Here is a 16,690-nt window from a genome sequence, read left to right on the forward strand (position 1 = left end):
CCCGATACCATAAAACCAGCTTTAAATACTTGTTGACTCCTCTCTCCGTGTGTCTCTTCCCCACTTCCTCCACGTGTATCTCGGGTAAGAGGAACTAAGAAGGAGAAGTGAGGATGTGAAATTTGGAAAAAGAAAAAAGTGGAAAGACATACTGTCATGGTCCTGGGCCACTTGACCCAGTGTTTTGGGTTTTTGTGCATTTTTGGTCTTTCTATATTGTTTTTAGGTTCACTTGTACTCTGTGGTTATTCTGTGGTTCCTAGGTTGGTTTTTTCAGTATTGTTTATTAGATTTCCCCTCGTGTCTTTGCCCTCTGTGTCTCCCTATGTATCATATTGTGTTTGCTCTTCCCCTGTCTCATTATTATTATCCATCTCAGCTGTGCTCAAGCTTCCCTTTTATGTCAGCATCTTCCTCAGGTCTGTGTCGTGTCCTCCCTCTTAGCCGTTTGTCTCTCTCTGTGTTTCCCCTTGAGTATAGTAGCTCCCAGTTTAGTCTGTGTATCACCTTTTTGCCGTTCAATAAAGCTGTATTTTGAGTTTGAGTTTTTGTTGCCGTGAGGACTAAACTTGGGTCCTTGCCTGCCTGCACACAGCCAGTTTGTGACACATACTTTATGAATAGAAAGGAAGTAATTCAATATGCAATTCATAGCCATTACTGATTATGTATTTTTCCTATTAAAGCCTTTCTGACCTTTTTTGAATTTTCAGCATCAGATGCTTTATGAACAATGTGGAAGAGGTACAGTTTTTTTGTTGTCGCATTAATAAGAAACACTTATTAATGCCTTAAAGTTATTAATTACATTTTGTTTTTGAATGGAAAATACTGTTGTTCTCTTTGATAACATATAAAAAAAAATATTCTACTCCTTATAATTATAGAGCCAAAAAACTTTTAATAATTGTATTCATAATCTTCCTTTTCCATATTCTCTGGCTCTTCACCTTTTTCCTTCTGTTCATAAAAAAATCAAAAGTTAAACGCCACACATTCACATGCAGAGGGTGTCTTGATCGTTTCTGATGTAATTTATCTGGCTTTGTCTTGCTGATCTCCTCAGAACAGCTGCTGTTAAAGCTTCATCTGGTGACTTTTTCCCTTACTTAGTATTATTTAAATCCCTTAGGTGAATGCACTGTTTATAAAAGAATGCAGTGAGTTTGTAACTCTCACTTTATGTGACCCTCATGCAACTTCTTGGAGAACATTAACATTGCACTAGCACTGACAAATAGCTTCAGGCTCCGGTTGACCTGTTCTAATAATCTTTCTCTTTCTTTTTGATGTATGCCAACTTCTGCTTTGTCAGCATTTAAATAAGGATCAAATTTACTTGCCTTTTTTTAACAAGTGACTCACAATCTAAACACATTTTTCACCTACACTGTTTGACTGATTTGAAGTCCTTTGCTCAAAGTCATAATCAGTATAATCAACACTATAGTTATAGTGTGAACCGTTATCACTGATGGTATTCTTTGGTGATGGTCTGTTATCATTCCGCTCTTTCCGAGCGATTTTTTGAACCTGTCAACCCAGAGTCTGTGCATTGTTCGGCTAATTCGGGCCAGCCAGACCTTTTTTGCTGCCGCCGTAGCTTCCTCCATGGTCAACCTCCAGATTTTATTCCCCACTGCTTCCCACATGGTTGTCTGCCGGATTTGATTCGCCACCGCTGCTGCGTTTCCTACGTGGTCAGCCCCCTGAACTGTTTTGTTGCCACTGCTTTCATGTGGGCAACCCCGGGAACTGTGTTTTTTCTCTGTTATCGGCTCTGTTTTGCTTTCTGTTTTCATTTGATCTCACATATTGACTCTTCACTTCTGTCTCCTCTCACAGGGAGAAGATGATCTGCAGGATCCTGCTGCTCATCATCCTCACCTCATGTGTCTCTGGTTAGTTTACGGCTTCACTTTATGAACTCCAATTAAAGCTCAATAAGATATTTGTTCCAGTTCTCAATGTGTCTGCTCCTCTCTTTCCCTCTCTGTCTCCACAACAGGATCATTTATAGTAAATGTGACACAGACCTATCAGGCAGAGGAGAACCACAACATCACCCTGGAGTGGATGTTCACAACAAAACCTGACCCCAAATACATTTTTATCAACTGTGACCAGAAAAGTAGTGGCAAAGTCCATGAAATTTTCAGTAACAAAATCCAGTATCATATACGTGATGTTGTTGAGGTGTCAGTGTCTCAAGATGAAAGGTTTTTAGGACGCGTCCAGAGTGACAAAGATGCCCTCAGAGAAGGACGAATTAAACTTCAACTGTCCAGACTCAGGACTGAGGACTCGGGCATGTACACGTGTCATGTGAAAACAGATTATGGATCTGGCTCTGCCAGCAGTGAACTCGAGGTCACTAGTAAGTTGAGTTGACTTTTTAATAGAGTTTTGCTGCTCAAATCACCTTTGCTGCTTTTAGCCTGTTCCAGGTCTTAGTGTGTCTGCTCTTCTCTTTCCCTCTCTGTCTCCTCAACAGAATCATTTGTAGTGAATGTGACACAGACCTTCTATCGGGCAGAGGAGAACCAGAACATCACACTGGAGTGGACGTTCACCACCACACCTTACAGCTCCTGGAGCTACCTTTTTATTCAATGTTTTCAAATGACTGATAGCGAAATCTCAGACTTGTATCATTTCTATGATGGTGTTGAGTTATCAGTGTCGAAAAAGTTTTCAGGACGAGTCCAGAGTGACAGAGATGCCATCAGAGAAGGACGAATCAGACTTCAACTGTCCACACTCAGGACTAATGACTCTGGTCTGTACAACTGTACAGTGAGGGTAGATAAGGGCTCTGGTTTTGCGGGTTGCAGACTCAGTGTTATTCGTAAGTTGATTTAACAGAATTTCTTTTCTAATAGTTGGTTATCTGTAACACTGACTGCCGTGTGTATTTGTGTAGACTTTTTGAAGTTGAGGATTTTGTAATTTGTGTAATCTACATGCCAGCAACCATTATGATGATTAACAATGATTTTTTTTGTTTTTCCTTGATAGCCATTGTTGAAAATCCTCAAACTCCACAACCATCTTTAATTCCACCTCAAGAGAGTAAAGACAGGTCTGGTCGTGTTGGACTGGGAATGGGAATATCCTCGTCTGTTTTGGTTGTTTGTGCTGCTCTTTGTTTTATTTTGAGAAACAACAAAAAGAGAAAAAACCTGATGTTAAATGTCTCAGAGACACAACTGATCTGCACTAACATGAAACCTTCTAGAGGACAAACTTTCTATCAAGAGTTAGTCGAACTTCAAATAAATACCTGAGTCACAAAATCAATCAAGACTTATTCAAGTCCTAAACTAAGTTATGAAATAAAACCCAATAAACAGATGTCATTATTTAGTTTTTCACTACAGTGTTAATGCACTGTAAGTCAGTGAAAAGTTTTATATAAATGCAAGTCCAGTGCGAGGAACACACACACACACACACACACACACACACACACACACACACACACACACACACATATATATATATTGATTGACTGATTGATTGATTGATCATACTTTATTCATGCCGAGGGAAATTGGGTTAAGGCTGCCAGCCGTGCCAGCGCCGTATATATATACATATATATGTATATATATATATATAAAAAAAAAAAACACCCAGCACGCCCCTACGGGCGGTTTATCCTTCAAGCTCGGGTCCTCTACCAGAGGCCTGGGAGCTTGAGGGTCCTGCGCAGTATCTTAGCTGTTCCCAGGACTGCGCTCTTCTGGACAGAGATCTCCGATGTTGTTCCCGAGATCTGCTGGAGCCACTCGCCTAGCTTGGGAGTCACCGCACCTAGTGCTCCGATTACCACGGGGACCACCGTTACCTTCACCCTCCACATCCTCTCGAGCTCTTCTCTGAGCCCTTGGTATTTCTCCAGCTTCTCGTGTTCCTTCTTCCTGATATTGCTGTCATTCGGAACCGCTACATCGATCACTACGGCCGTCTTCTCCTGTTTGTCTACCACCACTATGTCCTGTTGGTTAGCCACCACCATTTGTCCGTCTGTATCTGGAAGTCCCACAGGATCTTAGCTTGGTCATTCTCCACCACCCTTGGCATCTCCCAAGAAGGCATCGGTGGGCAATGTATATAGATCTAACGAAATTAACATGTTTGAACAATTAGAACATTTCAACAAAATAGAATATTGTGAATAAAGTTTATGGGGGTGGGGGTCTTGTTTTGGCAATGATGCATTTCTTGTCCTTACATTTGTGTTTTTACAATATTAGATTTTTTTTAATGGTTTATTGTTAAACAACAACACAAAAAAATAGATAATTTTATACAAATAGAATAAAGATGGAAAAATGTCCAATGTGATGCAGACAGCTCTGTGGGTGCTGATTTGATGTATCAACTCTAGTGAAACTATAATATCTTTCAAGAAGTGAAATGTCACCATTTCTGTAGAACTGATCTCCTCATTGTTTAACTTATAACACATGTCTTTAAATGTGTTACTGACACTGGACTAGCATTTATATCCACAGTGTTTCCTGATGCTACAATAGAACAGTACACAGTTTAACCCTATAATGCCCTTTGTATCATATTTGATACATGAGACCTCTATCTCATCAACATGATCAATACTTGCCATAATTTCAAAATGTTATGAACAAAACTCTTTTTTTTGTCTAAAATGAATGTTGTTGTTAACCAAAACCTGCCAAAAAATGCCTACTGTGATTCAAAAAATATATAATAAATATATAATAAAAATGTATCATACACAACATGATATAGCAAAAAAAATTGAGGATTTTGTTATAAGGATTATTAAACATCTCAGTTCCAAAAAATCTGAATATTCTGTCTATTTTTTTAATGCTTTGGGTCTTAGAATGTTAAAATAGAATTCTGAATGTGATGTTACATTTTCAGGATTTCTGCTGCCAGCTGTAATAAATATACAAACTTCAAATAAAAATCATGATGACATGGTTTTAATGATGATTTTTTGGTTTTAATCCCATAATTGAGAACTCAAATTCGCAACAAACACTTTTCACTTTAATCTTTTTACCAAATCAAAGATTAACCATTATCAAAACAACTATTTCCTGTAGCATGTTTTCCAATTCATTCAAGATCAAAAGAATAGCAGCAGTGTGTTTAGCACTGTATACTGTATACTATATAGTGTTTGAAAAGGTAGTAATTGGGATCAATAAGTAACCTTTAATTGTGTTATGGCCAACTGTTACAAGTCCAAACATAGGGTTATTTCAGCTTGGCGCTGCTAAGTGTGCACATGGGACCCTTTCTCGGCGTTCATCTTTATTGCCCAGTGTACTGTCCAGCCCTTTCTTTGCCTATACAGTAAATAAACCTGGACCACAGGGGATGCAACAGGGATTCTGTTTTCTCACCTCAGCTGCCAGAAGGTGAGAAAAACCATTTGTTAGCATAGATAGTAGTGTACTTCTGGCCAACCCACCTGACAAAACTGTCAAATTTCTTAACTCTTAACTGCTCTCGGACTCACTTTGGCCATAAAACTGACAACGGGACACAATTCAAAATGATGAATGTAAGACTAGTGCTCAGGTTATGGGGTAGTTCCAGAAAGTTATGTACAGTCATGTGAGAAAATTAGGACACCCTATGAAAGCCTTTGTATTTTAAAATATAGTTGGACATATGGATATTTAATATCAATTTTAATGAATTGCAATTAAGTCACTTTCATTTCCAGTAATACATAAAAAAAACATGATTGGAAATTGATATGTGAACAGTTCATAATAAAGAGCTGATTATTTAATGGGGTGTCCTATAAAAATAGGACAAAATAAACAAAATAGGACTCACATGACTGTATATAAAGGAGGGTCTAAAATGCCCCAAGCTTTTTTCTGGTCTGTCATTTTGTGTGTCTTTGCTGTTTATGCTTTAAGGCTCTTCACCCCAGGGTTTGCTTTGCTTTGCTTTGCTTTGCTGGCTTTCATTTTGCTGTAAAATGCACTGTTTGATGAACTCTGTTCTAACAATTGTATTCTTTTCCAGAGGATCTTTTTGAGTGATTTAATTTTAATTAGATCTGAAAAGCTGGACCCACACCGCACTGGTGTGATAATTGTTGAGTCTGTGCTTCCACAGGCCCCGCTAGTTTAGAGACTTATTCCTCATGAAGAAAACAAAACAGAACATCTTCAACCGGTCTTTTAGGTGGTAGAAAAAACATTAACCAGTGGTGTGTCCTGCTGTAAATCACATGATCAAATCACACAATTAACCCTCTGCTGTAGAAAAGTAACGTAAATGTTAGCGCTGCGCAGGTGTATACACACTTTCTCACAGTGATCTCTGTGAGCAACACAAGTTTCCTCCTGTGGTCCTCCTGCTCCTGCAACAAGAGGCACACACAGAGATAAATCTACACCTTTGTCACATTGGTGTGGGGGTTAACTTCGCATAGTGTTGTTATGTCAGTCAGTCTTGTCAGCTTTTGTCAGCTTTTACCAGTCAGTCAGTTCCCCATTTTCTTTTTGAATTTTCACTCATTCATTCATTCAGTGATTCTTCCTTTGCTGATAGTGGAATCTATCATCGCATTTTGTTTCCACCCTCAGCAAAATGACGACATTTCAAAAAGAAAAAGAATTTAGACTGGATTACCTCGCTGAATCCTTTTAAACAGGGACTCGCTTTCTAATTGTCCCAATAAGTGGCTTTCTCCTGAGCCCATTTTAATTTTGGAGAAACTCACTTTGCAACCATTCACAACAACATGTTGTGTAGTTCTTCCTATTCAACGTTCAGATCTGCTTAGATGACAGAGAAATTATCAAACAAAACTTTTAGTGCACTATGAAAGTAACAAAATAAAAAGGAAAAAAGAAAAGAAAGGAAAAGAAAGGAAAGAAAGGCCTTGTTAAGTCATGACACGTGTTCTTCATTTCAGGGGGGTAAATCAGACCAAACCTAATTGGCAGGCTCAACTTTGCAACAAAAGACAAATCATCAGCCAGTTTAATCTCATCCAATCAGCCACACACAACATACTGCATAACCCTGTTGTCTCATCACGTAATGAGTCTCTTCTCATGTAACCAAATGTGTCACACACCAGAAACTCAACAATCAGCTCACTCATTCAAGACCCCTCATCAGCATTCTGTTTTCTCCTCTATGATGCAACCATCTGTCTTACTAATAATATTCAGTCCACTAGTATATGTATCACTTTCATCTTACTAGTGACTTGGACAAGATGACAAATAGAATCTCATGCTTAAGATGCTGTCTGATCTTCATGAGTGTCATTGTATGTGTATATGCATGTAAGGTTAGTATGGTTAATGCATTTTCTGTTTGTGTGTGTTTGTGTGTACCTCTCTCATTTTATAGTCCAGACTCCTCCTCAATTTTCCCACTTAAAGCAGTTTCCTTTTTTCCCAGGATTGCTAATCCAAATTTGATTATTCCCACACTAAACGAACAGCCTTCCTCTGTGTTCTCACCTGCACCTCTCACTCCGTTCTCCTCTCCCACTTTGCAGTCCAATGGCAGTCAGTTCTCTTCAGCTTTGTCCTGTGTTTTCCACTGTCTCATCTTGCCATTCCACTCCAAACGGTCTCCTCAAAAGTCATCTTCACACACAGTGAAGTTGCAGCTTGCTGGAAACGCATCTCCATCCATCCATGATGATGGGTTTTCTTTCTCTCTGATGCCGTTTGCACACACTGCTGCTGGACCTCTCTGCTCAGGACTCTTTTGTTGTCTCTTGGGCTGCTGTGAACTGTAGATGTGCTGTGCTTCTGGAACTGCACTCCTTGTCTTCAGGCAGAGGTTAGCTTCCGTGGAGCTTGTTTTCTCAGGGTGAGGAACACATAGGAGTTACGCTGTAAACACCACTCAGCCAAAAGCTCGGCCTGACTGTTTCCTAATGATGTTAAACCTATAATTTTCTTCCAACTGCTGCATGTGGAAAATTGATCCAGGTTTGCTTTCACCTGAAAGTGACAAACTAAGACATTTTTAATGATCTTCTTTTAACTGTTGACTAGGCCCTCTCGCTAGCCATCTCTCACTCACTGTAAGAAACCTTGGAGTGTTCCTGGATGGCTCTTTTAAACTTGAGAAACAGGTCTCCACTGTGGTAAAAAACAGCTTTTGCCAGTTGCGTCAGATATCTAAAGCAAAGCCATTCCTTCCTTTAAAGGACCTTGAAAAGCTTATCCACGCATTTATCACATCCAGATTGGACTACTGTAACTCCCTCTACTCAGGCCTCCAACACTCTTCTCTTTACCGGCCTCAGTTAATTCAAAATGCAGCTGCGCGTCTTTTAACAGGTACGAGAATCTATGAATGCATAACTCCAATTTTAGCCAAATTACACTGGCTCCCTGTTAAATATCGCATAGATTTTAAAATTCTTTTGTTCACTTTTAAAATTCTGAATAATTTAGCGCCCAGCTATCTTTCTGATCTACTCCACTTATACAATCCCAACAGAGCACTTAGATCGTCCAATCACAGGCTCCTAGCACAATCTAGGTCTCGAATGAAGTCGAGAGGTGACCGGGCCTTTGCAACCGTGGCACCTAGACTCTGGAATAACCTCCCTGTTCATATTCGTACTGCCGAGTCGATCCAGTCTTTTAAATCACGTCTTAAAACTTATCTTTTTACTTTGGCTTTTGATTCTAACTACTTGGCTGTTCTAGCTTGTTGTGTTGTTACCTATTGTTTGTTGTCCTGTTTTATTGTTTGTTTTAATTGTCTCATGCTTTTACTGACTGTGAAGCACTATGGTCAACACTGTTGTTTTAATATGTGCTATATAAATAAATTTTGATTTGATTTTGATTTGATTTGATTTGATTTTCATTATCCTCATCCCTGCTTAAACAACACACATATCTCTCTCTGTTTTATTTTTTTTTTTTTGAACCCTCCTTTCTTAAAAACAGAAAGTGGGATTGCAGTTGTTTCAGGCTGAGAAACAAAACACTCTTCATGATATCATTCATATTTCATCAACACAACTATTTTATCTCTTTTGTGTCCACTGGGTTAGAAAGTGACCTGCAGAATCATCTCTTCCCCAGTTCGAGACCACTTCACTCACATACTTTCACACCTCTCTGTAGCTCACACACACCATGGCGTCAGACACAATCACTCTCACTTCTGCTTTGCGCACAATTTCACTTCATTCTTCAATGATCTACATACTACGTGCTGCCCGGTAAATACTTTGCAGTGTATTTCATCGCCTTTGTTGGCAGACTTACTCAGTTTATTCCCCATTACAAGACAACAATCAGCCACACTCAAACAGACCACGTCTGGCCCGCACTCGCACACACACAAAATAGGCCTATTGCTTGCTTATTGCTTATTGATTCCGAACTCTCCTACGGCGGAGTCACCGAAACCTAGGTTGTCTTTAAAACTCTCAACGCCCCAAATGGCGGAGAAGCCTGCGTCTCTCTCATGCGGCTAGCACACTCCCGTACCTGCGTTTAACGCACAGCACGTAGCCGCTCTCTAAGGCCTTCTGTACTCACTGTTCGTGTTGTTTTGTTCACGAGAAGAGTCTCTGGATCCCGTCAATCGCCATCCAACCCGAGGAGAGTTCAGACGCAAACTCTCCGGCCTGGCAACAAAATTAAGCACCAGGGCTTTCATCAAGCGTCCCAGATGCTGTCTGCCAGCAGACTTCGGCGGTGTCATCTCCCTCCTCCTCGGTGGACGCGGTGTTGGGCTTCAGCTCGGAAGGACCAAATAAATGTTGAGTCTGTGCTTCCACAGGCCCCGCTAGTTTAGAGACTTATTCCTCATGAAGAAAACAAAACAGAACATCTTCAACCGGTCTTTTACTCGCTAACGAGGAAAGGCTTGGTCAGAACCAGGCTGTGGAGCTTAATGCTCCTCACCTGTCTCCAGCCCAACTCCTTCAAAGAGCAGCCCTCCTCGTAGCCTTTTTATTCCCATGAGAGTTACAGTTTACACAATACAACACAAGCACCTCCCACCGTAAAAAAACCCCCTTGGTTACAAAAGACAAGGCACTATGTGTGTGTATGTGTAAGCACCTGTATGCATGTGCAAGAACGTATGTGTGTGTGTGTGTGTGTGTGTGTGTGTGTGTGTGTGTACAATAAAACCACGTCAGCCTCCCCCAGCACCAAATTGGTTGGAGAGGTGGTCAGAGACAAAGGAATGTCTTTGATCATATAGTTTGAACCAAGACATTACAAATTTAAGAAACATAATGACAACATTCAACAATTTGACTCTAACAATAATGTTATCATGTTGGCTTCAAAATTTGCAACCCAACAGCTGGGGGTGGTGTGGAGGGTGCAGGATGTCATCTGACTGTCGTTATTTTCTAGGGTTAAAATGTTAAGTGCCTTGAGATGACTTTTGTTGTGATTTGCTGCTGTATTACTAAAATTTGATTGAACTGAATTTCACATATTTTAACAGCATTGACTTTTAAAAAATATTTACTATTGTTTAAAGATAAAAATTAAAAGCTTACAGCAGTTTGACAATTCAGACATTTTGCAGTGCAAACACCAATCAGTTGATGTCTTGTTAAAAAACTTCATTTTCAATTTTCAATTTTTTCCACCCACTTATATCAGAATAGGTTGGAAAAAAAAAACAACTACAACAACTAAATAGCACACAGAGCAACAGGCGGGGATTAATTTTCTCATGTCCTCAGACTGTAAATGAAAAGGGCTCACATCACCGAGAGGAACGATGAAGGGAACATCTCTGCAATGTCTGTTGAGTAAGTAAAAAGCCTTCTTAAGCTACATAAAGCTTTTTTTACACAAGTTTTGGTGGCTGATCGATGACCAATGTAAGAAAATGACATAAAAGACAAGTGAACCAGAATTTAAAGCAACTTTAAAACACAAAGAAGACACATTTCGGCTGTGAAGAGGAAGTCTGAGCGTCTTACCACAAAAAACAGGTTGTGAAAAATTTAATTTAGCAATTTAGTGATTTTAAAAACCAAACAGTACAGTGAAAATACAGTTACTTTTACTTTCTGTCTTTTAGACAGTACATACAAAACCTCTACAGTATGAAAACAAAATAGAAAGATATGAACAAAAATTAAAAATCTTGTCTGTTTAAAAATAATCAAAAAATTCCTCCCTTCCCAGATTAAGATAACAATGTTTAAGCTCTGCTTGATTGATTACTCAGAAGCAGACAAATTAATTGTCTACATACAACATAAACAGCAATCATTAATAATACATCTAATCTAAACAATAATCTGTAACACAAAGGTAAATGTAACCCACATAGCAAAATTGGTATGGCCCAGATCTGGCCCACACAATGTGCTTACACATGGCCCACATATCGTAAAGAATGACGGCCCTTTGGTGGCCCAGATCTGGTTTTCCAGGAGGTGGCCCACACATGGGCCAGCACAAGGCCCGTTGTAGACACACTGGTCCTGTGCTGGCCCAGAACAGTTTCAGCTCTGGCCCTAGACGTCAGCCTAATGTGTACCTTAATCAAGCCGTGTAATAACAACATATGCTGGAACACAATAGTGCAAATGTAACATGACAAAACTCAGTTCAGAAAGTGAATGGACTGATTCTTATGTGGCACTTTTCTACTCTTCTGGATTTCTCAAAGTACTCTATACAACATGCCACATTCACCCAACCACACACTTTCTCTAAACTGAGTGCTTCCTAACTACATTCATACACATTCACACTCTTGACATGCAGAACGGAGAAGGCAGGGATCGAACCATTAAACTTCCAAGGAGTAGTTGACCTGCTCTACCTCCTAAGCTACACCCGGTGGAAAGCCTAAGTAAACCCTCACTAGGTTTTGAATAAAGTGTACACTCACAAATCTGTCACACCTGCATTTGAAACGTTGGCTACCATAGCAGTATAGTATTGAAACATGGCATTTGGGTCTTCTAACTAAAATAGGAACACAAATAGTGCCATCATTGCCAGACTTGGCCCACATCTGGTTGACATACATTGGCTTGGAAAAGTATTCACCCCCCTTGAACTTTTCCACATTTTGTCACATTACAGCCACAAACATGAATCAATTTTATTGGAATTCCACGTGAAAGACCAATACAAAGTGGTGCACACGAGAGAAGTGGAACGAAAATCATACATGATTCCAAACATTTTTTACAAATAAATACCTGAAAAGTGATGTAATACTATAGATCAACTTACCTCAGAATATATAAAGCATATAAACAATTACAGCAATATGATGCAACAAACACAGCAGTGCTACTAATCCAAAATACTCAAAGCTTCATAGAACTGAAACAAACATTTATTTTTAGCTCCATTCTGCTGCTGATACATACTTTAGGTTTCTGAATATTAAACTTGTTGCTGCCTTTCATAGTGTGTAACTTGAAGGCCCTGAGTACTTTCTCCCACACTGAAAACACTGGAATGATAACATTATTTGAACATTACCTAATAAGACTGATTCAGGACAGACAATTAGTTATGTTAAACCTTTCTAGCAGTCCTTCACAAACAGGGAACAGTCTGTCTATTCTCTCCATCTGTCAGCTGCTGCTGGCTCTTCCTCCTCCTCTTCCTCACACACTGCTGAGTTTGTCCTGGTGGATCATCAGGGGTGCAAAGCCTCACAGATGATGTGCAGCAGTGGGTCCCTCAGTCTGTCCTCACTCTGGACACTTGCAGTTGTCACACATGGAAATCAAATGTGTGATAAGCTGCAGGATTCAAACACAAGTGTAACTTATAAATACATGTTCATACTTTTATTCCACAATCAGAGAGAAAGAAACAGAGAGAGAGTGCAGCACAGACAGACAGGTGACAGTCTCAGGTGTATACACTGCTACAAAACAGCACAAGAGAAGGAGGATTTAGTGTTCGTGTTATTACGAGTGCTAAACAAGAAGAGTTCCAGATGGTCCAGTGGACACATGTGTGACTCCTGTGATTAAAGCATCTTTCTTTCAGCTTAACGAGTGAACCGTCAGCTCGTTCAAACACACGTTAAAGTCCGTTTGGCTCGACACCACCGAACAGAGGCAGCAATATAACATAGCTAACATTAACAGTGCAGTGAATCCTGCTTGTGCCGTGATATTCAGGACTGCAAACCGAGCAGCATCACTGACTTTCAGCTTGTTGTGTTTGTGGATATATGACTGACTTTAATTATCCATAAAATCATCACATTCTCTGTAAGATTAAGGTCAACTACTGAACGGTGTATATTTCAAAGTAAAGGCTTTAAAACAAAGTTAACGCTGAAAGTACAAACATCACTAATGTCACATAACTTTGCTGACATGTGGCCAACAGTAATGTTTTAATGTTCTTCATTATTACACATTAGCACATAAATAAGTGACATAATATTCAGTACTTAATTTGGAAAGTTTACTCTTTGGCTGCCCCGCTTTAGCCATCCGTCGTTTTTTGGGGGGAAAAAATATCCACACCCACCACCGCGCTATGAATTGTGGGATATGTGGGGCCATGAAGTCTACACTGGACCCAGCCTTCAAATTTGGGGAAATGAAGGGCGCATTTGTCAACCGTATTTGTAGTATACTTCGAATTGGGACACCCTTCGTCGTGCCGCTGTGACATAATTGGTCTACAAATGCGCACTATGAAGCGTGTGGTCACTGGATTAGGACACAGCTGTTGTTTTAGTTTCACTTTCACCTGGTGTCATCCTGCCAATTTGTATCAGCTGTGTCCCCATGTGTTTCCAGTCCCCTCGTTACCTCCTGTGTATCTCCATTTGTTCCTCATCATGTTGCCTGTGTATCTTCCATTAAGTCGTCATAGTTACTCATAGTCATCATAGTGTTTGTTGATTCATAGTTTTCAAGCCATAGTTTCACAGTCTAGTAGTTTCTGTAGTTTGTTTTTTTGCCTTGATATATGTTCCATGTGTATCAGTCAAAATAAAAGCTCGCCTTTTGTTGGAATTAATTCTGTCTACTTGCCTGTGTCCGCACCTGGGCCCTCCACACACACTAGACTACAATCACAGATCTCTGATACACTGTTAGAAAAATAATTTAAGTTAAAGACTTTGTCTAATCTTGAAAATGAAACATGTTTTATGTAGAATTTATTTCAGTCAGTGTTCTGTGTTTTCTGTGGATGTGATTCATGTCTGATTGCAGTCATCGTATTTGACAAATCACAATTTTTACATTTTGACATGAATCATAAACCAGACTTTAGAGGAACATTTTAATCAACACAGACACCAAAGAATCTCCTCTCTTTATCGGGCACAGTAGTACAGAAGAAAGTATGACTAATCACTTGACTGACTCATTGATGAAGAATTGATTTGTTTGTGAAAACTCAAATCAACCTTTTCTCTTTAGTTCTGATCTCGCTGCTGAGCTGCACAACACACCAAGGTCAGTAACCTTCTTCTGTCACAGTTTAAATGCTTTAAATGTTTAGTGATGTTTCCCATCAGGACCGAAGCATTCATGCTACCATAGGGTAAGACGCAGGTCACAAGGCTAAAACATAGATGAGAATGGTTGTCTGTGAGAAATATACAATCATTATTTAACTGCATGTCTTTTGGTTGAACCCTGATTGGGTTCATGTTTCACAATGGATCTCACATATAAAACTACTTTCTCTTCATCCTGGTATCAAGTTTTACATTTTAACCCTCACAGCTCGTCTGACTGTGAGTCCCAGCTGCTCTCAGTTCTTTGACTATGACTCTGTGACTCTGAGCTGTGAGGAGGACAACAGCTCTGCTGGATGGACTCGGAGGAGAAACACAAGCAAACCGAACATCACTCAGTGTGGAGATCGGTGGGGAACAATAGTTAATTCTTCCTGTGACATCAGTTACATCGTCGAACGAGACAGTGGAGTTTACTGGTGTGAGTCCAGAGAGGGTCCCATCAGTAACATGGTTAACCTGACAGTCACTGGTAAGCTGAGTGTGTGGAGTTAGTGTTGATGAAGCTGTGTGTAAATGGATGAAATGCTGTAGTTTGTCTCTGTGTTGAGGTGGATCAGTGATCCTGCAGAGTCCTGTCCTCCCTGTGATGGAGGGAGATGACGTCACTCTGCTCTGTAAAACAAAGACCACTCCCTCCAACCTCCCAGCTGCTTTCTATAAAGATGGCTCCCTCATCAGGAAGCAGCCTACAGGTCACATGACCATCCAGCATGTTTCCAGGTCTGATGAAGGCCTCTACAAGTGTGACATCAGCGGTCATGGAGAGTCTCCATCCAGCTGGATCACTGTCACAGGTGAGGAGCTTCACTCTGATTTCATCTTCTTTTGTCCATATATTCACTGACCAGAACTCTCTGCAGGTAGACCTCCAACCACAACCTTGCCCACCACTTCTACACATATTCCCCCTGCCTCTGCTTTGTCCCCTTACTCTACAACCCTCCATCTTGTGATCAGAGTAGTCTGTCACCTGGTGGTGTTCTGTCCATACTTCATCTCCACTTTCATCGTGGTGTCTCTATATCGAGGCAGAGCCAAAGGTAACACCCTGAGTCTCCTCAATAATTTATCATTATCATTTATGATTGCTTTTGTATTATTTCTCTGATGACCTCATGTTACAGAAAATGACCCCACTATCCCCATGGCAACAGCAACCAATGCTGAGCAGAGATTGTGTGAGGACTATGATGATATTGGGTCGGTGACCACTGAGCATCAGTTCTAAGCTCATGCTCCATCTGCTGGTGTTCATCAGGTCACTGTGACTGAATTACATGTGATATCATAACACCTGGCTTTTATTGAGATTTAAATTTATAATCTGAATACGTATTTGCTGGCCACATTACTTTATAGAAGAAAATGTCTAACTTTGGGCCTAAAAGGTCTTGACAGGAAACACAGGCTTGTGCAGCGCATGCTTTGCAAAAGTGAAACCGAAAGCAGAGTCTGAGTGCAAGTATTTTGAGCAGGTTATTTTATTATGCATTTATATCTTTGATTAAGCTTTGATTAAGTTTTAAGCAGTTGTATTAGATTGAAATATTTGTTTTATATATTTTACACATAAGTCAAGATCAGTACACACAGGATGGCCTTAGCCTGGGCGCCTAAGCTGAGGTCAAATAAGGTGCAGAGCGAGGGCAACACAGCACACACACACACAGCAGTAGACTCATTTAGTAGGGGAAAGTTTAAGCCTGTTTTGCCAGGGTTGCAGCTTTCAGGTTGTACGTGACTGTTTGAGAAGCCGGTGCAGGATGTCCCAGAGACAAGCGACAGCGAAGGCGAGCTGAGGGGACGACACCTGGATGGAGACGAGACATGATGTTCTTCTAAACTGTGTCAAAAGTTAACTGAACAGTTGTGGTTTTGGATTGATGTATGTTTTACTGGATCTGCCTGGCAACAGAAAAGGGGGGCTGTACTACTTCACCCCTATAAAGTCTTTGGTCTGAATATTGTACGACAGTTCAACACTGAATCTGTACAGTGTTGGACTCCACATGTGTATTCATTAAAATGTCGTCTAATTGCACCTGGCAGGATCAGTGGTCATTATTTTTGGTCTTCCTCCTCAATTTCTGAACCCTTAACACTTTGTTCATGTGAACTTTATGAATAAAGGTTTTCCTTGTTGACATCCTGATGTTTCTTTTTCACATTTTTGTAGTTT

General features: G+C 40.2%; 1 protein-coding gene across 1 annotated transcript; it reads left to right on the plus strand.

The window, feature by feature from the left end:
• The first annotated feature begins 733 nt into the window (after nucleotides 1–733).
• On the plus strand, nucleotides 734–15,739 carry LOC134623838 (uncharacterized). Its single transcript, XM_065470027.1, has 8 exons — nucleotides 734–744; nucleotides 1,846–1,901; nucleotides 2,009–2,377; nucleotides 2,495–2,791; nucleotides 14,717–14,980; nucleotides 15,060–15,305; nucleotides 15,360–15,551; nucleotides 15,636–15,739. The coding sequence occupies exons 1-8, from the start codon at nucleotides 734–736 to the stop codon at nucleotides 15,737–15,739; spliced, it is 1,539 nt and encodes a 512-aa protein (XP_065326099.1).
• The last annotated feature ends 951 nt before the right edge of the window (nucleotides 15,740–16,690 follow it).

The sequence above is a fragment of the Pelmatolapia mariae genome, linkage group LG3_W (genome assembly GCF_036321145.2).
Source record: "Pelmatolapia mariae isolate MD_Pm_ZW linkage group LG3_W, Pm_UMD_F_2, whole genome shotgun sequence".
Classification (NCBI taxonomy): Eukaryota; Metazoa; Chordata; class Actinopteri; order Cichliformes; family Cichlidae; genus Pelmatolapia; species Pelmatolapia mariae.

Excerpts from the sequence above, each read along its gene's own strand:
- LOC134623838 (XM_065470027.1), top strand. Across the intron at positions 1,902-2,008 it reads CCTCACCTCATGTGTCTCTG|GATCATTTATAGTAAATGTG; the intron begins GTTAGTTTACGG and ends TCTCCACAACAG. Across the intron at positions 14,981-15,059 it reads GGTTAACCTGACAGTCACTG|GTGGATCAGTGATCCTGCAG; the intron begins GTAAGCTGAGTG and ends CTCTGTGTTGAG.